The sequence below is a fragment of the Ursus americanus genome, chromosome X, assembly GCF_024610735.1.
Source record: "Ursus americanus isolate L20-20 chromosome X, mUrsAme1.1.p, whole genome shotgun sequence".
Taxonomy (NCBI): Eukaryota; Metazoa; Chordata; class Mammalia; order Carnivora; family Ursidae; genus Ursus; species Ursus americanus.
Genome location: NC_142164.1, coordinates 112764891 through 112789190, shown reverse-complemented (window position 1 = coordinate 112789190; position 24300 = coordinate 112764891). Strand labels below are relative to the sequence as shown.

Below are 24300 nucleotides of genomic sequence, written 5' to 3'. Positions count from 1 at the left end.
AAAATTTTTAGAGCTCCTGGGTGGCTCAGTCAGTTAAGTGTCTACCTTCAGCTCAGGTCATAATCCCGGAGTCTCAGGATCGAGTTCCGCATTGGGCTCCCTGCTCAGGGGGAGTCTGCTTCTCCCTCTGGCCCTACCCCCTCATGCTCTCTCTCTCAAATAAATAAATTAAATCTTTAAAAAAATTTTTTTTAATGTTGCTTTAAAAGATATGTTTTAGAAAATAGGTGCAGTTTAAAAATCTCCAACAAAAATGGAGATTTTAGTGAAGTCAGTGGTCCATGTTTAGCTCTATATACCATTTATTTAAACCACACAGACTTTTTTTTTTTTAAGATTTTATTTGCTTATTTGAGAGAAAGAGCGGAAGCAGGAGAGGGAGAAGCAGACTCCCCACTGAGCAGGGACCCTGGGATCATGAGCTGAGCCTAAGGCAGATGCTTAACCGGCTGAGCCACCCAGGTGCCCATCTCTGCTCTGTTCTAAAGGTAGGTTCTGGGGAAACCTTTTGAATGAAAGAGCAAATAAAATCAACTTTTTAAGAGTAAGCTTCAAGCACAAACATTTCCATCAGACCCATGTTGTATTATTAATTCCTGAATATATGCAATCATCTACAATGTTTTAGTAATTAACTTATCTTAATAGAGTCTGGTAGCAAACATGGGATATTTTATTTAACATGGGGAAGATTATTTAACATCAATAAAATTTTAATACATCTTTTTCTGCTTAGCAAAGGTATCTATGAAATATATCATAATTACCATATTGTGTTTCTACCATAAGCGCCCAGTTATATAAATTCTTGTCTCTGGCATCCAAGCAGTATGAGTAATTTGACAAAAGAAGGAAATACTAGAATTTACATAAATCGTAAATCTGCCATTTGGGGAATTTATATTGCACTTTGTTATAGTGAGAACAAATTTTAAAAGAGGCATTTTCTTCATTTTCACACCATACAAATATTATACCACACTAAAAATACCACGTGTTTGTAAGTTCAGTAAAATGAAAGGCGTGGGGCCAAGCCATGAATTTAGGAGTAGATTTATGGGTTTTATCCCTTTCGTTATAGTCAGACTAGGATAAATAGAGTTGTACCAAAATGGCCACTTACCATCTAAGGAAGACCAAAGTAGCTCACTGTTCTGAAATTGGCCTTGGGGAACCTCAGAGCTCATATATACTATAGAATTTATGTTAAATGGACTTATAAGGCGATCCCCAGAGTTCAGATGGAAATTCTTTCTACTAGAATGTAAATAGGTGTCTTGTTGGAGATTTCCCCAGGAGCAAGGGGGTGAATGCAGGTAGGTTATTTGGAAGGTGATCCCAGGAAATATTAGCGAGGGAATGGGGAAGTAAGATGGGGAGGAGAAGGAAGCCAGTGAAGAGTAAAGAACCAAGCCAGTTTCCACTCTGGGCGTCTGGAGTTCCATCCCCCTGGGGAGCACTGGGAGACAGTGTAGAGTTCTCCCAAGCGAGAGAGGAGGTGGCTGGGGTGTTGAGTTACCAAATCCCTGTCCATCACTAGTTGAGCTGTCCTCAATGACTGAAAAGCCCTTGATAAAGGGTGGCAGGTGTTCAAGGTAAGCAGCCTTTGGCGATCAGAGGAGAGCGCCAGAAAGCTAGGGGTGACATCCTGGTAGCATCTGCTACAACAGGTTTTCAAAGTTCAACTGATGAAACTGAGTCTTTCAGTTCTTCAGTGCATTTCCTTTTCCCGATGAAAATCAAGTGGGGTGGCAGGAAGAACGCCGATCAGGTGCCTTCGTTCTAGCCCCATTTTTTTTTTTTAAAGATTTTTTTTATTTATTTGACAGAGATAGAGACAGCCAGAGAGAGAGGGAACACAAGCAGGGGGAGTGGGAGAGGAAGAAGCAGGCTCCCAGCGGAGGAGCCCGATGTGGGACTCGATCCCGGAGCGCCGGGATCACGCCCTGAGCCGAAGGCAGACGCTTTAACGACTGCGCCACCCAGGCGCCCCTAGCCCCATTTTTATATCTTCCTACGTCTAACATCTTAAGGCCGACTCCAGGCTGGAACTCTCTGTACCTATTTTCTCGTCTGTAAAGCGGGAGGCTGGACCACATGGTCTCGAACATTTCTTCCATCTTAAGGTTCTGTGTTTGATGCAAATGGGCCTCTTCTTTTGTTTGCTTGAAAGGGTCAGTGCGGGCTGGCCAGACTGAGCAAAAGGTAGGTGGAATGTAATAGTGTTTTAGTCAGGACTCCTATGGATGCAAGAGATAAAAACTATCTCAAGTTCAAAGAAAGCACATTAGAAGGATCCAGGGACTCCTAGAGATGGAGAGCAGTAGGCAGATCCAGTCCTTAAAAGAACAGAAGAATCCTCAAACTAACTTGAGACACAGATAGAGACATAGTGATATGATACAGGGATAGAGAAACAGTTATATAGATGATACAGTCATAGTTACAGAAATAGAGATGTAAATACATAGAGATATTGTGATGGATCTAGGGACATGGATAACTATCGATATAGAGATCTAGTTATACATATAGTAACAGAGGTATAGTAATAGAATTCCAGACATGTAGATACAGTATTAGATAGTTGTGGATATGTAGAGAGAAACAATTAAACATACCCAGATAGAGAGTGATAGACATATAGTTAGAGATGTATAGATACAGGCAGACATGGGTATAGTTACAGTTGTAGAGATAGTTATATATATGTAGCCAGATACACAGACTGTGTATAGATACAGATATGGTTATGGATCCAGATCCAGATGCAGATAAAGATTGATAACGGGACCACCTGGTCTCTGAGCGTCTGCTCCCTTTCCACTCAGTAGCCTTGTTGCTCCTGCTTCCGCTCCCCCATTAGTCCCCTGCCCTAACTTCAACTTGGACGTGGCTTGACTTGTCCCACTGCAACTCTCCAGCCCCCACTGCTGACTGACTAATGACCTTAGTGTCCCAATTCCCCAGTCCTGGAGAGGAAAAGCATGGCTTTTGTATCCACCCTGGTCCAATCAGCTATGGCCAGAGTGGAGAGTCACAGCACAAACTTGACTACTAAGCCTACCACGTTAGTAGGATTGCAGGATCTAATTTAAACATTTGGGGAGGGTGGTGCGCCTGGGTGGCTCAGTCAGTTGAGTGTCTGACTCTTGGGTTTTGGCTCAGGCCATGATCTCAGGGCTGTGAGATCGAGCCCCACGTTGGGCTCCATGCTCAGCCTGGAGTCTGCTTGGGATTCTCTCCCTCTGCCCCTCCCCCCGCTGGCTCTCTCTGTAAAATAAAATGAATAAATAAAATCTTTAAAAAAAAAAGTTGGGGAGGCAATCATAAGATGTCCAAGCACCCTAAAATGTGTCTACTTGTTGCTCCTAAGGAGTACTAGAGGCATAGTTCTGTACTGAAAGAGGATGAGGACGCTTGGGCAGCCAATGACTCAAGGAAAGTATTTTTAATTTTCATTGCAGTATAGGTAACATGCAGTGTGATCTCAGTTTCAGGTGTACAATATAGTGATTCACCAATCCTATACATTACTCAGTGCTCCAAGCAAAGACAATTTTCAAGATTTCCTGTTTTGTAAAAATCTTGCCATCTAAAAATTGTTTTAGAAAACAGTTCATGAGAGTAGGGGATAATCCAGGAGCAGCATTTATACATATAGAACCCAAAGAATGTATCTTCTTCCTTCCTTGTTTCCACAGCACCCCGAAGTACTTCTCCTAACACTTAAACCATTAATTCTAATATCTTTACATGTCTGTCATCCAGGGCAAGGGATTATCTCTTAATCATCTTTACATCCCAATGGGACACAGTGTCCAGCCCATGATTGGCAAGAGGACAATAAATGTTTGTTAAAGGAATAAGTCTATAAACCATATGAGAACTTTCTGCAAATAAGGAGATATATATATATTTGTTTTAGCAGATTTTGCTGCTTTTATTCTTAAAAAAAAATCACAAATACAGTTCAAATTTTACAGTCCACAGAACATTTCTCAACCAAGCTTTCCCAAGTCAAGTTGGAGCAGCTTTGAGTAAGTGTCTGTACTTTTAAGGCCCATGTAAATGGAGGTGCCTGGCTTTCGCTCTCAGAAATCATTGTATAGGATTTCTGTAGGACAAAATAAATAGACAAGCCTTGCAGGGGTATGCCAAGTTATTACATTCAACGTGAACAGGAAAATAGCAAAGGATATTTACACATGGAACAGGAAGGAAGTATACAGGGTGGACTCCAGCTGTATCTCCCCCCAAGAAAGACAAAAAGAAAAGCCCTTGATGACTGAGTGCCTTAAGTTGCAAACATGAAGTTAGTCAAAGTCAAGGGCACTAACATTCACACAATGAAATTTCATTCACGAGCAAGGAGATTTTTCTATATAGTAGTGACATTTAAAGGGTCATAGATCATAGACTCAGTCACTTAAAAATCAGACAAAAGCCATGCTGATCCTCACTGACATATAAAATATTCATTGTTTCTGGTGGCGAAGTGACCTTACCCCACCACCACCAGGCCATGACTCCCGGCTATGAAAAATGAAGTCCGGGAGCAAAGTTAACCACCAGTGAATTCTGACTCCCAAATTCATGTTCTTTCCATTCCATTGATAGATGACCATAGACGAGGCGTAACTGCTCTAAATCTCCCATGCCTCACCTGTAAAGTGGCGTGATAAGACCTACCTTGTCGAGTAAGTAATTACTCTGAAATGTCTAGCATATAATAATCACTCCAAAAATAGCAATTGCTCTTCAATTATGAAGTGGGAGGTCCTACAAGCTGACAAAATTTGAGGGAAAGTGGATCACAGTGTTATTTTTTTCAGTTTTAATCTCACCTTCATTTTTTTCTGCTCCCTAAGAGGTGTGGGCTATTATGTTGAAGGCCGGACGGTCTAAGAACCACGTGTTAGCTGGCCAGCCCAGGTCTCCAGGGAGAAAAAAGCTAGAGACTGTCCAATGGACACATTTCTACCAAGTGGACCCCACAGGCCTGGCTCTTTGTAGGTTCCAGATGAATGTCTGAACAAGAATGGAGGGAGAGGAGAAAGAAGGAAGGAAGGAGAGGTGGGGAAAAGGAAGGGAAGGAAGACTGAAAGTGGTTGGGATTTTTCTTCTACCATCGAGCTCCAAGAACAGGGTCCTTGACAGGCACAGGATGAAGAAAAGCAGTGTATACCTGGACACACCTTCCCGTACAGAATGTAGCTGTGTCTGCAGTGGCATCTTAAATGTCTTCATTGACTTCTTTCATGGAATAAGAAATGGAAGGAAAAAACAGACTGGGAAAATCCATCCATTTCTAGAACATGTCACTACAATTAACTTAGAAAATGAAGAATTAAGGTACCTTCTTCCTCTTCAGTAGGAATGGTGATCAAGAAAACTGAAGTTTGGGGCACCTGGGTGGCTCAGTCAGTTAAGTGGCCAACTCTTGATTTCTGCTCAGGTCATGATCTCAGCGTCCTGGGATCGAGCCCCGTGATGGGGTGGCCTCTGCGTTCAGTGGGGAGTCTCCTTGAAGATTCTCTCCCTCTGCCCCTCCCCCCCCATGCATGCTCGTGCTCTCTCTCTAGAATAAATAAACCTTAAAAAAAAAAAAAGACGTGAAGTGTGAGGGGAGGGCCATGTGATGGAAACAGAGACATGAGCTCCGCCTGTGTGTGGCCTTGGGCAAGGCGCTTCACACACTGGAGCTGTTTTTCCACTTGTAAAATGTTGGAGTCAGCCCAAATCAATGGTTCTCAATCTTGGTTTGCCATTAGAACCACCAGGGAAGTTTCTGTGTGTCCCCATGCTCAAGCCATTGTTCATACGTTAGAAACTCTGGAGGTGCGGTTGGGGTACCAGTAGTTTCAAAGCTTCCCAGATGCTCTCAGTGTGCAGCTGATCTCCAGCCTCACTACCCTCAGAGGTTCTCGGACAAGCAGCATAGGCATCACTTGGGATCTTCTTAGTAATCACGACTCAGGCCTTACTCCAGAGCTACACAGTCAGAGCCTGCACTTTACCAAGACCGCCAGCTAATTTGCACTGCCCTTCCGGTCCGAAAGCTCTGGCCTAGCCACTCTTGCATCCAGCTGTTTCATCTAATCATGCTTCGCTTCTGCTGTTATTTCAATGTAATTTTGGATCTCAGCGCCAGGCGCAATGTGAGTATTGCAAGGTCTGTATGTGTGTTACGGGTCTGTATTCCGAAGGCACAAAAAGATCCCGTCACACCTGTACCACGCGGGGGGCTCCATGAAAACAGATTGAAAACAAAAGTAGCCCTGTAAAAGGTGCAGATGATTTTACGAGATTCTGATCAAAGATTGCTTTTCCTTTGTAGAATGCAGTGGGGCCCCCTAAAGAGCCGTACTCTGCAAAGTCAGCAACACCAGTGTGATTATTAAAAACACCTGCCTGTCCGTGGCCGTTTGGATCCAGTGTCTTCTCACCTGGCCACACATCACTTCCAGGCTCCTTCTTTGTTCCCCCATGCTACCCGATGGTGCCTTTGTCCACAGCTCCCCTCAGGAGATACTCAGTGGGTTGGCCGAGGGGAGTTTGACCACTCTGGAAGTTTCTCATTGTAACGTTCATTCTCTCCGTTAAGCCTACAGAAGAGAAGTCTGCTCTGATAAAAGCAAAAACCAGAAACATAATCGACTTGATAACTCAGGGCTAAGGAGGCAGGATGGCCCCCACGTGTTAGGCTACTCATGTTTTATTAGGACTTTTTGGAGTAATGCTCCATCTGGAGGAGGGAGTGATTTGGATCAGGATGTTTAGGGGGAAGCGGCATGGTCCAAAACCCCTAATTGCCGATTTAATGCCATTTCTAGACATGGGGTAGCTGCCCACGTGGTGCGCTGCCCAAACTCCCCTGGGCCTTCCCAGTCTAGTAGGACTTGAGCAGTCAGCATCTGCAAGGCTGGGGTGCCTTTGGCCGTGAGCACGGCAGGCGGAAGTCCTAGGGTCAGTACTCCGGGGGGAGCCTTCTGGCAGTGACCGGAGGCGCCTTTTGCATGAGCTCGTGTGGAGAGGCGTGCTCTAGGCTGGCTCCGGGAGATGCTCAGCAGCACAGAGCTCCAGTTGCCCCCAGTGATGACCCGATGATACATACTTGCTAGTTTCCTTCCCTTCCTGTTTGACTCCCCACTCCCCTGCCAGTGTCCTTGGCACCTGCAGAGAGAATCAGTTCCCCTCCGCTCCTTGCCTCGTGGTGTGCTTGTGGGGAAAGCCGCACTAAGACACATTTTAGATTCCATTTGCTTTAAAATATTTGCAGGTACGTGGTTCATATTTGATATCCTTTCCTTTCACTTCTAATATTTTCAGTAAATCAAACCAGTTTTGGTACGAAGAGTAATGGCAGGGAAGAGGTCATCTTATTACCTTATTCATGAGCTTCGTTTGACATCTGAAGCCACCAAGGAGCAAGAAGATGAGGAAAAGGATTTCTGTGACAGAGCTGAGGAGAGAAGGGCCCTCCTTTTCAATCTCAGTTCTACACTTGTCAGTTGTATGACCTTGGGCAAGTCGCTAAATCTCTCTGACTCTGATTCTTGACACTTCAAAAATGGGGGAACTAATGATTACTACCTATAGAGTTGTGGGTGTTGCGTACGAGTGTTTAGGACAGGGTCTGTCCCTCTTCCCTATGAAGAGCTCAATGGCCTAACTGCTTACTAACCAAGAACACCGAATCTGTTAGGATACCTTCAACCATAAAACCAAAGATCCAAGTAAACACGACTTCGCCTTAAGGAGATCCATAATGGTGTAAATGAAGAATCTGCAGCAAGAATCTTCCCCATCTCCCCTTCTCACATTTTATTGGCTAGAATTAAGGCATATACCCATTATAGAACCACGAATCAAGTTTATCAAGACAACTTCCTCTTTCTCCATAGTCTTCCTTTTATATCTAACACTAGGTCATAGGCGTGTCAGAGAGCTATTTCTGTAGCTTGGCTGGCACCGCTGACCTTGGCTGAGCTCATTGTGTATCTGTGGGTTGGACGACATACACTAGGCTTGATTGAGTGGCTCTGTTCCACCTGTTCCTCATTCTCCTTGGGCTACGATGCTGGCTGGGGCGTGGTTTTCTAGCCTCCTTGAGAGAGGCTCCGGTGTCTTACGGCCTACCATTGGAACTGGCAACTTGGTTACCTTCTGTCCTTATGCCGTTGGTCAAAACAAGTCACAGCCAAGTCCTGAGGAAAAGTGTGGGGACATAGGCTCTACCCACTGCGAAACCAAAGGGTATGGATGCAGGGAAGGGGTGGAGGAGGGACCAGTCGTGTTTTTGCCACTAGTTTCTGCCCTGGTTACTATATTACAATATCGGCCGGTGGTCCCATGTGAGTAAGCTGTTGCAGATGAGCGTGGGAGGTCACTTGTCAAATGAAGGGGTTGCCCAGGACTTGGTGTCCTTCCAGCTCTAGCAGCCTAGTGATTTGCAGTTTGTGGAAGAACACCTAGAAGCGTATGATGAGAACCTAAACAAAAGTGGTATGGAAGTGTTCTGAACCAGCATCCTTGGTTCCTGCTTTGACTTAACCAGATTCTGAAATCCGGGCGCAGGTATCACCGAAACCTGCCACAAAACAGCGGTCTGAAACAGATGGCGCGGCGTCATGACTCTGACCAGAGTGAAGTGCACTGAGTCTGGGGGAAGTTTCTCTGGTGCGCAGAGAGCACGGAGGAGGATGCGCGGGTCGTGCTGGAGGCGGGTCCCAGCCAGATGTGCACCGCCCGCCCCGCCCTCCCCTCGCGCGCCGGGCCCCGCTGCACCCGGAGAGGAGCCGCCGCGCGCCTCACCAGGGTACCCCCGCCGCCCGCTGGGACCGCGCCCGGGAAGAGCGGAGGCCCGGAGCCGCCGAGGAGAGCGGAGGCGGCCGGCCCGGAGCGCCCCGGGGTCTGCGCCCTCCCGAGAGGGGGCTCAGGAGGAGCAGCGGGAGGCGGCGGAGGGAGGCCCCGCGAGAAGATGCCGCCGCGCTGGGCCCTGGCGCTCCCGCTGCTGTTCCCCTGGGTGGCAGGTGGATTAGGGAACGCGGCCAGGTGAGTGCTTATCGCCCGGCCTGAGCTCCTCCTTGCGGGGGCTTCTCTCCTCGGTCCCTCCAGGCACCGCGTGGGGGTGTGTGCGCGTGTGTTTGTGCGCCCTGAGCCGGGATTTCACCAGGTGCCAGGCCCGGGGCGCGCACGGGCTTTCCTTCCCGCGCCCCTTTGGCGAGGCTGGTTCCCGGTCCCTCTGCACCAGCTGCGCCCCACCTGGTGGCGTCGGGCGGGTTTCGGGAGGAGGGAGGCTCTGGGAGCAGCCGGGTGGGTGCGTTCTGGCTTGGTGGTGGGCACGCATCTACTGTGCCCGCGGAGGTGCGAGTGGCGGTGGGCGGGTGGGTTCTGTGCCTGCGTAGTTTTGTGCTTCCCGTTCTATCTGAAGGGCACCAACTGATTGTCAGTCGCTGGTTTTGCTGGGGGAGGAGGGGGAGAAACAGGACAACAGAGTAAGCCTTTGCTGTGCTTGGGCCCAGCCGGCTGGGAAAGGGGCTCCTCTACTTAGTGCCTTTCTGATTAAGGTTAATGAACTGGAAAGAAAAGATGTGGTTGTCAGATGAAATCGACTTATTTTTCTTGCTATGGCAATTAAAATCTGAAGCCGTTTCTCTACTGTTGGTAAACTTGTTGAAGCCCTGAAACTTACTTTTTCCGAGATCAGCAAAGCCACTTAGTAAGCACACACGTACATAGTGCTTACTGTTGGCATGGCAGTATTCGAAGCACTTTCGGACTATTAACCCATTTGAAAGCCCGTAAGTGTTCTGTGTGGTAAGTACTAGTATTATAAGCCCCTTGTGGCAGAGAAGAAAAATGAGGCACAGAGAAGTTAGGTAACTTGCCCAAGGAGGCACAGGCAGTAGTAAGTGATGGAGCGGGCGTTGAATCAAACCCAGGCCTTTTAGGAAGCACTCACTGGTTCTCTGGCTGTGATACCTTGCTTTCTGAGATGTCCACTAGAGCCGTGTTTCTCTTCTGGGCCACTGTTGACCTTTAGCACTGGGCTGGGTAGTTACTGGTTGGGGGTGATCCAAAAACTGTCCTGTGCATTGTAGGATTTTGAGCAGTTTCTGTGGCCTCCACCCACTAGATGCTAGTAGCCCCCTCTCCACCAAAAATGTCTCCAGACGTTGCCCAAGGTAGGGGTGGGGGGCAGTGGCTTGCAGAATCACTGCCTTACAGAGATTTTTTTTAGTCAAACACTTCCTGGGGAGAGCAGGCTGGGAGCCGTGGTTTGGAACAGGCTTCTGAAAGGTGAGCCTGACTATCTTTGTTTGACTTACAGGAAAAAAATCTTTCATCAGTCAGCCACAGTATTAAGGGATTTTGAAGTTCAAACAGAACAAACCTCAAACCAGGTTCTTAGAATGTAGGATCGTAAGTTTCAATTTCCTTTCCACAATAAAAATGTAAGCAGATGCAATTTGCTCCTAATCACATTCCCCTTGAACGTGGAGGTTCGCGTGTTGTTAGAAAGCCCACTTAAGAATGACCGACCGCTCTTGGGAGATGAGATTAGCAGTTCTTAGCAGCCAGCAAACCGACCTCCAAGAGCTTCACTTTCAAAGTGCCACCAAATTAAATGAAAAGCCGAAAAGCCCCCCATAAACCAAGGAATATTAAAGTGAAGAATCCGTGTCAGGATTCTGCGATTCTGTGGTTTTCAAGATGTGAAATGTGCTTTCTTTACACAGTATCAGGTTCCCGAGATGGTGTGTTTATTATCTGCTCAACAGGCTTGGAGACGGCAAGTGGTCGGCTCTTCGGGAGCTATGCAGACGCCGTGTTCCATCAACTCCAGCCTCCACATGCTGGGTGATTCCTTTACAGAAAAGACAAGGTGCCCACTGCTTGTTTCCAGGGGCTTTACACCTTATAGTAAAAACTGTGACTGCTGTATAGAGATTTCTAATATAAGCACTGGGGTTTTTTTTAATTTTTTAAAATTTTTTAAAAATTTATTTGTCAGAGAGAGAGCGAGTGCGCACATGCAGGGGAAGGGGCAGGCAAAGGGAGAAGCAGCACCCTGGAATCATGACCTGAGCCGAAGGCAGACGCTTAACCTCCTGAGCCACCCGGGCATCCCATGGTTGGTTTGCTTTTTAAATAGAAATACTGCACCATAATTTTAGTGATCTAGAAAACTGCATGCCACCTAAATAATGCTTAGTGCATAGTAGACAGTCAACACTCATCAAATGAATAAATCAGCAGCAGCATGCATTTTTCTGGTCCTAAGCATCAGAATTTGGCTTGAGCCCTATACTGTTTTTATTTCTATTTATTTATTTATTTTTTATTTTTTTACGAGGCAAAAGACTTTATTAACCTTGTCTCAAACTTTATTCCCAGGCTTTTCCAGCTTAATTAGCTGCAAAGAATGAATTGTGTCTAAGCAAAAGCTGAAAAGTGCTACAGTGTCCAAGGGGCTTGGACTTAAAAATTCTAGAGATCTAGATTTTATCAGATCCACAAACAAAATTTTAAAAAAGTCATAACATAAAATAGCAGCTCCCAGTAACTTCTTCAAGTCCTGTCTTCTTCAGAAGGTGTCTCAGTTCCATTTGCTTTATTCTTGGAAACTTCATCAAAATTCTCTGCAAGATCTGGAACTTTGCCATCGCCCCGGTCTCCGGTAGCAAGGGGTGCTTTTCCACCCGCAGACTGTGTGGGCAGAGCTTCAGCCAGTTCCTTAAACGAGTCAGACGGTCTGTACCACGTTGGTGTAAGATGCCGGGTGGGGTCCTGTCCGCCGCTCTGTCTCAGCACGGCCTGGAACCATGAAAGTGGACCCTTGTTCCTTGGCTCGTGAACATCTTCACTTCTTAAATACCAGAGGTATTGTTTACCCCTAACTTCTTTAAGGAGAACTGAAGTGTTTTCTCGCGGACCCTAGCCCTTCTCTGAACCACCTTCTTTCGGCGAGCGGTTCCTTTCCCACCCCTGCACACTTGTGCTTGCAGTTCGATGAGTTTTTCCTGGTTCGTGGTAGTTTCTTCCATCTTGTTGGAGCGGAAATGCGACCGTGCCAGGGACGAGGGTTGGCGCTCAGGGGGTGTCGGGTGGACCAGCTGAGATTAGGTCGAACCCTAGACTTTTTAAATGCCCTTTGGGCGTGGGGACCATTTGCCAGTCTAGAACATTTATTGATCTGAATTCCCTCTCCACAGTGTTCCAGGACCTAGCACTGGCATCTTTTGGCCTTGAGCACAGAAAATAAACATTAATTTTGCTGTTCTTTTCACATTGGAGCAACTCCCTATTTAAAACATATTTCTGTTATACATTTTTTTTCTTGATTGAATTCAAATAAAAATAACGTGAGATGAAGGAATGACTGGGTTCATGCTAAGGTCTGCACTCAGGGAGTGATGCCTGCTTTCTGTAAATCACACCTGCGTTGAGAACGGATTCCTCTCAGAGCCCTGCTAAGGAAGTGCCATTGTAGTAATTTTCCACAAACTTTGTAGCTCAAAAAAACACAGATTTATTCTCTTAGAGTTCTGGAGATTAGAAATCCAAAGTGAGTCTTAAGGGGCTAAAATTAAGGTGTTGGCAGGGCTGTTCTTTCTGGAGGCTCCAGGGGGGAATCCATGCCTTGTCTCTTAGAGCTTCTAGAAGCTTCCAACAATCCTAAGCTTGCGGCCACATCACTTCAATCTCTTCTTCCTCACCTTGCCTTTTTTTCTTAGTCTCCTTCCTCCTTTATCTACAAAGAAACCTGTGATTATACCAGGCCCACCCAGATAATCCAGGATGATCCCCTTATCATAAGATCCTTAATTTGATCATATCCGCAAAGTCCCTTTTGCCATATAAGGTAACATTTACAGGTTCTAAGGATTAGGTAGGACGTGGACATCTTTGGGGAGGCCATTATTCAGTCTTGCACAGGAAGCGTGAACTGCAAGTTGGTTGTTCTTGGTTTTATGGGTTGGATCTTATTTTGAAACATGATTTTAGTGATTTGTGAGTGGTTGAGGTATCATTCCTCTCTTATTCTTAAAACTAGAATTTGTGGGAGTATACCCAAAACTCAAGAGCTAAGTTTTTCTAGGAAATAGTAATGATGAAATGTTTGATTACAACATAGAAATCACTTCTGAGCAAACTTACTTCAATAGTTTCATTAGTTTAGAAGATATTACGGTCCTATTTATATGTGATTTATGTGCATAAGCCAAGGTTGCGTAAAGATTAAAATGAAAATAAGTATATTATCTAGTCTTTATAAATCAGATTGGTGTTCAACAAATATTGGTGAGACTCTACTATGTGTCAGCACTTTTCAGTGTGCTTTCAATCACTTCTCTCATCAACCCTATGAAACAGATATTGTGCCTATTTGACAGACATTGGGATGGAGAAACTTGAAGAAATAAAGTGAATTTCCAATAACTTTATTTGATTTGATTTTCTGCTTTAAGAGCAGTGCCATTCCAATGTTCCACATTTATTTCTCCAAAAATATTGGATACATAAAAGCTGACATTTTTGCAAAATGCTTTCTCATACATTATCACCAGTGATCTTGTTTAGCTTGACTCCTGCCCAGTATGACCCGGGGATGTGTGTAGAATAAGTGAGGAATTTCTGAGGCTCCACCCTCCCCAGCACCACCTCCTTCCTCTAAGCTTACATTCTCTCAGAAGCAGACTCTGAGATCAGGATTTGAGTGTATGTGGTTTATTTGTGTAGTGACCCCAGAAAGTTCTAGTTGGGAAAGAAATGTTATGGAAATAAGTTATCACTGTGGTTCAGTCCTGCTGGGGAATTCTAGAAGACAGTAGGACACAAGCCTCAGAGCTATCCCCCCTGAAGGCAAGGGAGCTGGGGTATTTATACTCCAATCAGTCATTGGTTGAGAGCTTCTGAGGAGGGGCCACGTAATAGGGATCTTATTACCTAGAAGGGGAGGAGAGATATTGAGGTACCACTTGCAATGTCAGCCATGTGTAAATTACAGATCATATCCCATTTACAGATGAATAAACTTGAGTTTCAAAAGATTAAGCGATTAAATGATTTGCCTAAAATAATCACAGTGAACAGGTGGCAGATTGAAAGCCATGGCTATCTCCCAAGGATAATTAGATCACTTTCCATGGGGTGGTTTGTCCAGAGTAATCAGCAGTACTTCTGGTTTCATCAGTTAACTTGCTGGGTTTCAACGGATTGGTTCCAAGAACCTGTTTTAAATCTGAAGGTCTTGCTTATGAAAACAGACAAAATGCAAAAAACCAATACTTTAAAAGTAGTTAAAATTAATTCACTTCAGTTCAACATTAATTGAACAAATGACATGCCCAAACATTCTCCTGAATGCCGGAGACTCATATCTATCTGCCATCCCCACTAAACAACTTGGTAGGGCAGGCAACATATCTGTCTTTTTTGGTGAGTGGGGTGCAGGGTGAGGGTTGTAACTCTAGCTTCTAGCCCAGTTCCTGGCACATAGTAGGCATTAAGCAAAAAAATTGGTGCATTAATAGGACTGTGGTGGAGAGGCAAATAATGTTACGTATAAATAACGTGTGTTTATGCTTTTATATATAAGCATTCAAAAGAATGAATGTATATTTGTATTTTTACATATTACAGTTGACCTATAACACAGGTTTGAACCACATGGGTCCACTTATATGTGGATTTTTTATAGTACGGCACTGTAAATGTATTTTTTCTTATAATTTCCTTGATAACATATTCTTTTCTCTAGATTGCTTTATTGGAATACCGTATATAATACATATACAAAATGTGAGTTAATCAGATGTTTTCTGTTATTGCTAAGGCTTTCAGTCAACAGTAAGCTTTTAGTAGTTACATTTAGGGAGAGTCAAAAGTTATACAAGGAGGGCGCCTGGGTGGCACAGCGGTTAAGCGTCTGCCTCCGGCTCAGGGCGTGATCCCGGCGTTACGGGATCGAGCCCCACGTCAGGCTCCTCTGCTATGAGCCTGCTTCTTCCTCTCCCACTCCCCCTGCTTGTGTTCCCTCTCTCGCTGGCTGTCTCTATCTCTGTCAAATAAATAAATAAAATCTTAAAAAAAAAAAAAAAGTTATACAAGGATCTTTGACTGTGCCGGGGGTCGGCACCCCTAACTCCCATGTTGTTCACAGATCAACTGTGTATGTTTACGTGTATATATGCATGTAAAACTGTGTATGTGTGTGTGTGTGTATACAGAGAGAGAGCACATATAGAACATATGAACCATTCCATAGAAATCAGATAAGAGAAATTGAGTCGGCGTGGAAAGTGGAGACAGGGGATGACATTGAAGCTGTCCTTGTACTGCGTAGGAATAAATAAATGGCTGGATGGATCAATACATAGCTGCAAAAGGGGTGTAAAAGGAAGGCCTTGGCCCCAGATAGGAAGTGCACTGGCCAGCATCTGGGGGCACGAGCCCAGTGATAGCCAAGAAGGCGAGCAGGAAGCAGGCTGCAAGGAGCCCTGTATGTTGAGCCAAGGAGCTCGGACTTTGTTGGGAAAGCAGAGAACAAAGCAGGGCATCGCAGGCTGGGTTCTATAAAGACAACCCCATCGTGACCAATTCACGCTCAGAATGATCCCGCAATCACACAGAATCATCTTTAAGGTAATGCACCGTGGTTGAGAGAAATTGGCAGCAGTTTTCCTTTCCGAATGCACATGTTATCAGTGTGTTTATAATCCGGGGAAGCTCAGATGGGATGAGCACAAATGCAAAATTAAAACTCAGCATACCAAGCAGCAAGCATCTTTACAAAGATCATCACCTTTGCTCTTCACGTATGGGTTATCTGTTGCTCTTCAACCAAAGACTCCAGAGCTCAGAGATTTAAAACAACATTGATTCATCATCCCTCACTGTTTCTGTGAGCCGGGAATTCAGGAGCACTTTAGCTGGACGGGGCTTGGGGTTTTCGGCGAGGTTGCAGCCGAGTTGTTGGCCGACACTGTTGTTCTCAGAAGGCCTGACTCCAGCGGGGGCGCTGGCTGCAAGGTGGCCGGCTCACCCGGCTCCGGCAGGAGACCGCAGCGACTCGCTGGCTGGTGGCAGGAAGCCTCAGCTCCTCACGTCGGGGAGCTCCCCGTGGGGCTGCTCGAGTGTCCTGGTGGCACGGCAGCAGACTTCCACGTCGCAAGAACTTAGAGAAGGCGAAAGGTCCTCTGCCTTCTGTGCCCTACTCTTGGAAGTTACTCTCCATCACTCCCAGTGCGACCGCTTTGTGTGAAGCCGGGCACCAAGTGCAGTCCCACCTAAGGGGAGGCGAATTAAGCTTCACCTCTGGGAAGGCGGACTATCAAAGAATCTGCGGGCATATTTTAAAACCACATCACTTTCTGGTTTTCCTTCCCAGCTTCTTTTATCAGCCTCCATTCCACAGAGCTCTGTCTCCGACCCGATTTTCTTCCTTGTCTCTACTCTCTCTGGGAGATCTTGCCAGTCCTAGCTCTTTCACTGCCATCTGTATGTAGATGACTTCGAAAGGTGCATGTCAAGCCCCAGGCGCTCTGCTGCGTTCTTCGCCTAGCCGTTGGGCTGTCCCGTTGAGCTGTGGACATCCCAAACTGAGCTCTGGATCAGCTCTCCAGAACTCACTGCCCCCCATCTCACCCTTGCTCCCTCTTCCAGGACAAAGAGTATCCAAACTGGTTCAAGGCAAAAACCTGGGCATGATTCCTGACCACTCACTCTTCTCCCCACTCGTGTTCACTCTGGCGCTAAATCCTACCGCAGACCGCGCCTCGAGCCCATGTGCTGCTCTCTCTCCTGCCCGCCACCGCCCAGCCACACCGTCTTCTCTCACCTGAACCCCCACAGCAGCTGCCCTTTGCTGCTGCTTTTGCGCCCTCTAGTTCACGTTCCAGAGTGTTCCTCTCAAAACTTAAATCACATCGTGTTAGCCGTTTCCTTAAAGCCTTTCAGTGACTTTCCATTGGGTTCAGAATAAGATCTGTTCTATTTCAGATGGCATAAAAGGCCCTGTGGACCTGCCGTTGCCCGTGGCTCTGACTCCCCATTTTCTGTCATTCCCCACCGTGCTCACTGTGGATGGAAACTAAAGGAGCTGCCTGGATGACCCTTGCTTTATTGACTACCTTCTCTTCCTCGTCTCGCTTCCCCACTCCCCGACCCATGTGCCTTTACCTCGTAGACAAGGCACTGGTGCTCACATCCTTGTCTCAGCCTGCTTCTGGGGGAGCCCACACTAAGACACTCCCCATGCCCGGTTTCCACCCAACCCCTGATCGCGGAAGGTAAGTGAGAGCAATAGAGGAAGCAAGGGAAGGTGCTGAGTTTTGCTGTACCGTGGATGCATGGACAGTGTGAAGACGGAGAACACATGCTCTCCAGTGCCTATACACCCAGGCAGCTGAGACGCCTTGGGGCAACCCTGGGCCTGTTGCACCTGGACTCTGTATGTTGAAGATGGGTGGGAAACCAGAATTAACCTTAACCAGTAAGGTACAATGGACTTGCCATACTGGGAACGCTGATGAAAACAGAAGGAAACAAAGAATTCTCATGGTTGGACCTTATGGTCCCTATTTAGAAAAAAATTTATTTCATTTGTTTGGCCACATTGCAACATATTTAAACATCAGCAAAAGAAGTTTTAACTTCTCAATTTGTCTTGGAGAAAGACTATCGTAAAGTTTCCTGGAACCCGACCATAAGCAAGCACACTAAGAATTCTGGCACAGTATGTTTTCGCAGAAAATAAGGAATCCCATGAAGAAACACTACACTACTTACACAATCCCTGGAATGTTTTTAAATTAACTTCAGCTGTGGAGACGGCGATTCACGATTAATTTGATCAGTGTAGACAGCAAGCTGTATAATGCGTTAAAGGAACTGGGACAATTGAGCATTCAGCTCAGACTCCCACAGCTCAGGGCCGCCTATCCACAGAGACTCGCTCATCTACACGGACACTTCCCCGCCTCGGAACCAGGCTCCCCTGGCCTTCCATATGCCCAACGGTGTTCAGCGAGAGAGATCTGAGAGACCGAGCTGCTGGCCGGCCCAGCCAGGCCTCCTGAGATGGCAGAGGATGTTGCTGGGGTCATCTCAGTCCAAGATCAGGAGTTCTCTTTCTAGATTCCTGAATTCCTTTTGATTGATTACCCCATGTTTATCAGGTCCCATGAGGTTGGGTCAATCCAGCCAAATGCATACCAGCTCATTATACTCAGACGTGTGTTACGTTCCAGTGACTGGTACTCTGCCAGAACCATGCCTCCTTGGTATCTTGGAATGCGCTGCTCCAGGTTTATACATTTTAAAAAATACATGCTTCACTAAATATGGAACTAAATGCGATTCATATTGATAGTTTTGTGTTGTTTTTTTTAAATTTTTTTTAAGAGCGGTAGGGGGCCGGGGGTGCAGAGGAGAGGGAGAGACAGAAACCCGAGCAGGCTCCATGCCCAGTGCAGAGCCCAATGCGGGGCTCAATCTCACAACCCTGCGATCATGACTTGAGCCAAAATTAAGAGTTGGACACCTAACCGACTGAGCCACCCAAGCACCCCTTGTAAGATTTTTTTTTTTTTGGTATGAATAGATTCACATCTGAGGAAAAAGATCATGTGCACTAGACTTTAGGAAAAGAAGTGGTTCTTGAAATACTACTCTGTTGAGCAGGGTAGGCTAGTTTCAAACCATCTCAAAATCGCAGTGGCTGAACACAGTAAAGTTTATTTCTTTGTCTGCCTTGAAGTCCCCAGCATGTTGGAGAGACACTACAGTGTGCTTTCACACAGGACCAGGCTCCATCCATCTTGAAGTGCCATTTCCTCCAGGTCAGCACAGTCCTTTTTATTCAGCAGGCTGATAGAAAAGGAACGTGTCCAGGATCCCATGGGAGGCTTTATGAACAGGCTTTGAGGTGGTCTGCCCACTATCCGTTGGCCTAAACCAGTCCTGTGGCCCCACCTAACCGGCAGGCTGGCTGGGGAGCATAGTGTAGCTTTGTGCCCAGGAGACACAGAAATGGATTTGCTGAGCACTGAACCTTCTCTTCCATGATCATTAAATTGTATCATGAAATTACAGATATTTGGCCATTTTTAACTTACAGAAGTTTCATGTAGTTTAACCTAATCGTTTACATCCCTTATCCAGAATACTCACAGCCAGATATTAAAGTAAAAGAATAATTGAATTGATGATGGGAAAGTTAGTGATTGGGCAGGAATTAGAGCAAAGGACAGGCAGAAGGAGAAGATGCTGGGAAAGTCATCTGAATAATTTGTTAACATTAACTTGCAATGCCATGTGAGAGCTATGTATGGAGCTATAGGTTAAAGCTTTTAAAGCAGTTTTTAAAAGATCTTATTAGACAGTGTGCCCTGCTATTATTGTCAATATCATGCTTGCCTGTGCTGGACTCCTTTCTTCCCCTCAATAATATTGTTTCAACTTAAAGAGAAATGTTTTAATATTTACTTTTCTTTTTTATCCCTAATTTTAAATGACTGCATATGTGCATTTAAAAAAAACTGGCAAGCTTAGAAGGCAGAGCTGGATTCTTGGTGTAATAGATCAATTTCTCAGCAAGTGATTATTAGCCATTTTATCCACCAGAGATTCCCCCCCTTTAAACTGTTTTTCCATTTTCATGACCAGATGTAGAATTGGATGATAAAACCACTAAAATCCCATTTGTGGCTGTCCCTTTGAAGCATTTCTCAAAACTGGGTGAATATGGAGATGGCACATCCATCAAGTAAAAGGCATGTTGCTCATTTATGGCCTTGCATGGTTCTGTGATGGTTTTTCCGACGATGTTGTTGCAAGCTACTTGGTCTTCTCTAGGAAATATGCACAGAACATGTCGCTGCATTTACAAGAGCAGCTGCGGGCTGAACTGGCGTTTTCTCATTTGTGTGGTTGCCCAAACACCAGAATCCACTTTCTAGTTCTCAGTCATGAGTTGATTCTTAACGATTGTTTCCTTTTTTTAAAACAAGTGAGAATAAGGCTAGATTCAAGAACAAATTTCTGTTATCGTCTTATAAAGCTGTAATCCTAAAATGCATTTGTGACTGGGGAAGGAATTCTTTACAGTGTATAAGAAACCTTGATTAACAAGTTTTTGGTGGCCCAAGTGTTAGTCATTAACATCTTGGAGAGCTTTACAAGTGATACTTTGTACAATGTCAAAAATTATGACTTGGGAGAAATTGATACACCTCAGATTTCTCAGTTTCACCTTTTCACCTAAAGACAAGCATGTGAAAGCAATAAAACTCGAGAAAGAGGATTTCTCTGGAGAGTTGTGGTAATGTGCAAACAGTGTATGAATTTCATCTTCTGGTAACTTTCTCCTGTTAGTTAACCCCAGCCAGTGTTCTTTACAATCAAAAGTAATTCACTTTGACCAATACATATGAAATGCGTTTGCCCACCTGTACAGAGGACCCTGGACTCTTTCACTAAAGTTTTTAATTAGGCTTTTTTTTAAATATCATATTTCAACCAGTTTCAATTTTTTTTGTTGTGATTTCACCTCTAACAGTTTCAATAATCTTTTTTTTTTTTGAGGTGTAACTGACATGTAACATTGTGTTAGTTACAGACATACAACGTAATGATTCGATATTTGTATATATTGCAAAATGATCATGATAAGTCAACTTATTATCTGTCACCATACATAGTTATAAATTTTTTTCTTGTAATGAGAACTTTAAAGATTTATTCTCTTAGCAACTTTCAAATATGCAAAATAGTATTGTTAACTACAGTCACCATTTGTACATTACATCCCTATGACTTATTTTATAACTGGAAGTTTATACCTTTTGAGCCCCTTCACCCATTTCACCCCCACCTCCCTGCCTCTGGCAACCACCAGTCTGTTCTCTGTATGTATGAGCTTGTTTTTTATTGTTCTTTGTTTTTTAGATTCCGCATATAAGTGAGCTCATGTGGTATTTGTCTTTCTCTGTCTGACTTATTTCACTTAGCATAATGCCCTCAAGGTCCATCCATGTTTTCACAAATGGCAAGATTTCACTCTCTCTTTTTTTTTTAAATGACTTGAATGGTATCTCATTGTGTATATAGCACATTTTCTTTTTTTTTTAAATATATTTTTTAAAGATTTTATTTATTTATTTGACAGAGAGAGACACAGTGAGAGACGGAACACAAGCAGGGGGAGTGGGAGAGGGAAAAGCAGGCTTCCCGCTGAGCAGGGAGCCCGATGCGGGGCTCGACCCCTGGGCCCTGGGATCATGACCTGAGCCAAAGGCAGATGCTTAACGACTGAGCCACCCAGGCGCCCCTATAGCCCATTTTCTTTATCTCTTCATCCATCATTGAACCCTTAGGTTGTTACCAGATCTTGGCTATCGTATATCATGCTGCAGCAAACATGGGGCGTGCATGTATCTTTTCAAGTTAGTGGCTTCGTTTTCTTTGGATAAATATGCAGAAGTGGGATTGCTGGCAAATGGTAGTAATTTTGTGAGAAAACCCCATACTGTTTTCCACAATGGTCACACCAATTTACATTCCCATCAGCAGTGCACAGAGGTTCCCTTTACTCCACATCTTCACCAACACTTGTTACTTCTTGTCTTTTTGATAATAGCCATTCTAACAGGTGTGAGGTGATATCTCACTGTGGTTTTGATTTGCATTTCGCTGATGATGAGAGATGTTGAGCATCTTGTCATGTGTCTGTTGGCCATCTGGATGTCTTTGGAAAAATGTTTATTCACATCCTCTTCCAATTTTTTAATCAGATTGGTCTTTTTGTTATTGAGTTATATGAGTTCTTTCTATATTTTGGGTATTAACCTCTTGCCAGATATGTGATTAGTAAATATTTTCTCCCACTCAGTAGTTTGCCTTTTCATTTTGTTGATGGTTTCCTTTGCTGTGCAGAAGTTTTTTAGTTTGATGTCCTACTTGTCAATTTTTGCTTTTGCTTTTGGTGTCAGCTTTCAGTAATGTTGTTGCTTATTGAGTTCCCCCTACTCTTATGGAGGCTGCTTTGTTTTGCAAAATCTCCAACTGCTTGAAATCCTTCTATAACTCCCCAGAGCCTTCAGGATGGACAAAATGTTTTATGTGGTCACAGGCCTTTTCTTTGCAGCCCCTGCTACCTTCTCCTCCTCTCTATTCTCTCCACTTCCCTTTCCACCTCCCTTCCCACTCTCCTGCTTTAAACACATACCACTTTCTATGCTCTAGTTTATAGGTCACCAACTCCTCAGGTTCTTGGTGGCTCCTTCCTTGGCACAGGCTGTTTTCTCTGCCTGGAACATCTTCCCCACCAAATGGCCTCCTTTCATTTTACCCAGGTAATTCCCACCAGTCTCCAGGATTCATATCAGGCCCCATTTCCTCCAGAAAACCCCTCACCCACCCACCTGTAACCTAACGATACTACATCTTCCCCTAGCTCCTGAGAACTTACTCCTTTTGTGAGATTTTTCATGTTGGAATATAATTATCTGTTCACTTGTCCAGCTGTATCCCTAGACTGTAAGTTCTTTGTGGGCAGGGGCTGTTCTCATATATGTCTAGAGTCTCAGTGACTATTACAGTGCCTGACATGTGTAGTTACCTAATACATTTTGGGTGAACAAATGGATAGCTGGATGAATGAATAGTGCAGGGGAGGAAAGATAATTTTCCCTCTACCCTCCTAGGTTCTTGGCTGAGATCCCCCTGTAATAAAAGACAGATTAATAGGAGAAAATGAAACAGAAGTAAATAACTTATATACCTGCTGTATACCTGGGAGATACCCAGGAAAACTGAGTAACTCAAAATAGCACAAGCTACCACCTTAATACCATCTCCAGCTAAAGATAAAAGATGTTGGAGGTTGGGAGAGCAGGTTATGGGAGGTAAGTCCGGCCTTCTCCATTGATAACAGCTTCTTCTTCTTTTTTTTAAAACATTTTATTTATTTATTTGAGAGAGAGAAAGCATAAGCAGGGGGAGGGGCAGAGGGAGAAGCAGGCTGCCCACTGAGCAGGGAACCCAATATGGGACTTAATTCCAGGACCCTGGGATCATGACCTGAGCCAAAGGCAGATGCTTAACCAACAGTCACTCAGGCGCCCCTGATAACAGCTTCTGGAGAGTCAGAGAGGGAGACACCCTTACATATGGAGATTTTCCTTATAAATGTAGATACTCTTACACAATTATAACTTTTTTTTTAAAGATTTTATTTATTTACTTGAGAGAGAGAGAACACGAGAACAGAGGGAGAGGGAGAGGCAGACCCCCACTGAGCAGGGAGCTGACGTGGGGCTCAATCCCAGGATCCTGAGGTCATGACCTGAGCTGAAGGCAGACGCTTCACCAACTGAGCCACCCAGGTGTGCCCCACAAGGGTAACTTGTACTCAGGTTTTCAGAGCTTTTCCTATGTCTGCTGTTTCTTAAGAATAGTCAGCCCCAAATAATCCTTCTGCTGAAGACACATGTTTTGAGGTGGCAAATCCAATTCCCCCTCCATACTTTGGTGAAGTGTGTTCCCGTCGGACTTCAATACCAATGTCAAGTCACCTGGTCTTTTTCTTGGCCCTGGTTTCTTCATGTGTAAAATGATAGGTTAGAACTGGCTGATGTCTAAGGTCACTTTCTTTAAGGTGAAATTCTCCAGTAAGCTCCCCTTGCAGTGAAAATGGATTCCTACATACATTAACAAGTAAAGTCACATGGAGACTGTGGCAGCTGTGAGAATGTGCCTTGCAGACTTCCAGCTGCAGACTTCCAGAAAGCCATCAGCACATTTGAGCAAAGCCATGCCTCCCATGGACTGCTCCTGCCAGGTCACCTTCCAGAAGGAGCATGGCAGCGATACCATGGCAGGACCTTTTGTGGGAAATACCATTTTGGCTCAAGGACTCCCCCTCAGTTTTGCCAAACCCTCCTTAGACTACACAGCAGCCTCGGATGCCTGCACCCAACCTTCTTTCCGTCTTTGCTTCACTCAGGGTCAGCCTCCCATGGTGGTCCGATGGCCTTCCCAGCCTTCCCCAGCTCTCTCGCCATTTTCTCTCACAGGTGTTTCCTGTAATAACATCCTTGCACGTTTAATCCCCTCATGGCTTCTGCTTTTCAGAGGACTCAGACTAAAGCGAAACCTAATTCAAACTGTGATTCATTTCATTGATTATGCATCCGTGGCGGTTTTAAACTTTATACCTTATTCAACACATCTAGTAACAATCTTAATCCTACTAATAGTACTACTAAAAGTGATGAGTTAGAGAACGTT

The 24300-nt window shown here is 44.9% G+C and overlaps 1 protein-coding gene and 1 pseudogene across 2 annotated transcripts in view; one reads left to right on the top strand and one right to left on the bottom strand.

Annotated features, from left to right (window-relative positions):
• The first annotated feature begins 8776 nt into the window (after positions 1-8776).
• EGFL6 (EGF like domain multiple 6) overlaps positions 8777-24300 on the top strand; it is a 60227-nt gene continuing 44703 nt past the window's right edge. The window contains exon 1 of one of the 2 annotated variants that reach the window (XM_045800687.2): positions 8777-9057. In XM_045800687.2, coding sequence (XP_045656643.2) covers positions 8984-9057 — 74 coding nt within the window. In that variant the 5' untranslated portion in view covers positions 8777-8983. The remainder of the gene's footprint in view (positions 9058-24300) is intronic. The other variant, XM_045800685.2, reaches the window with a different exon arrangement.
• Positions 11578-12073, bottom strand: LOC123794517 (transcription factor BTF3 pseudogene; annotated as a pseudogene).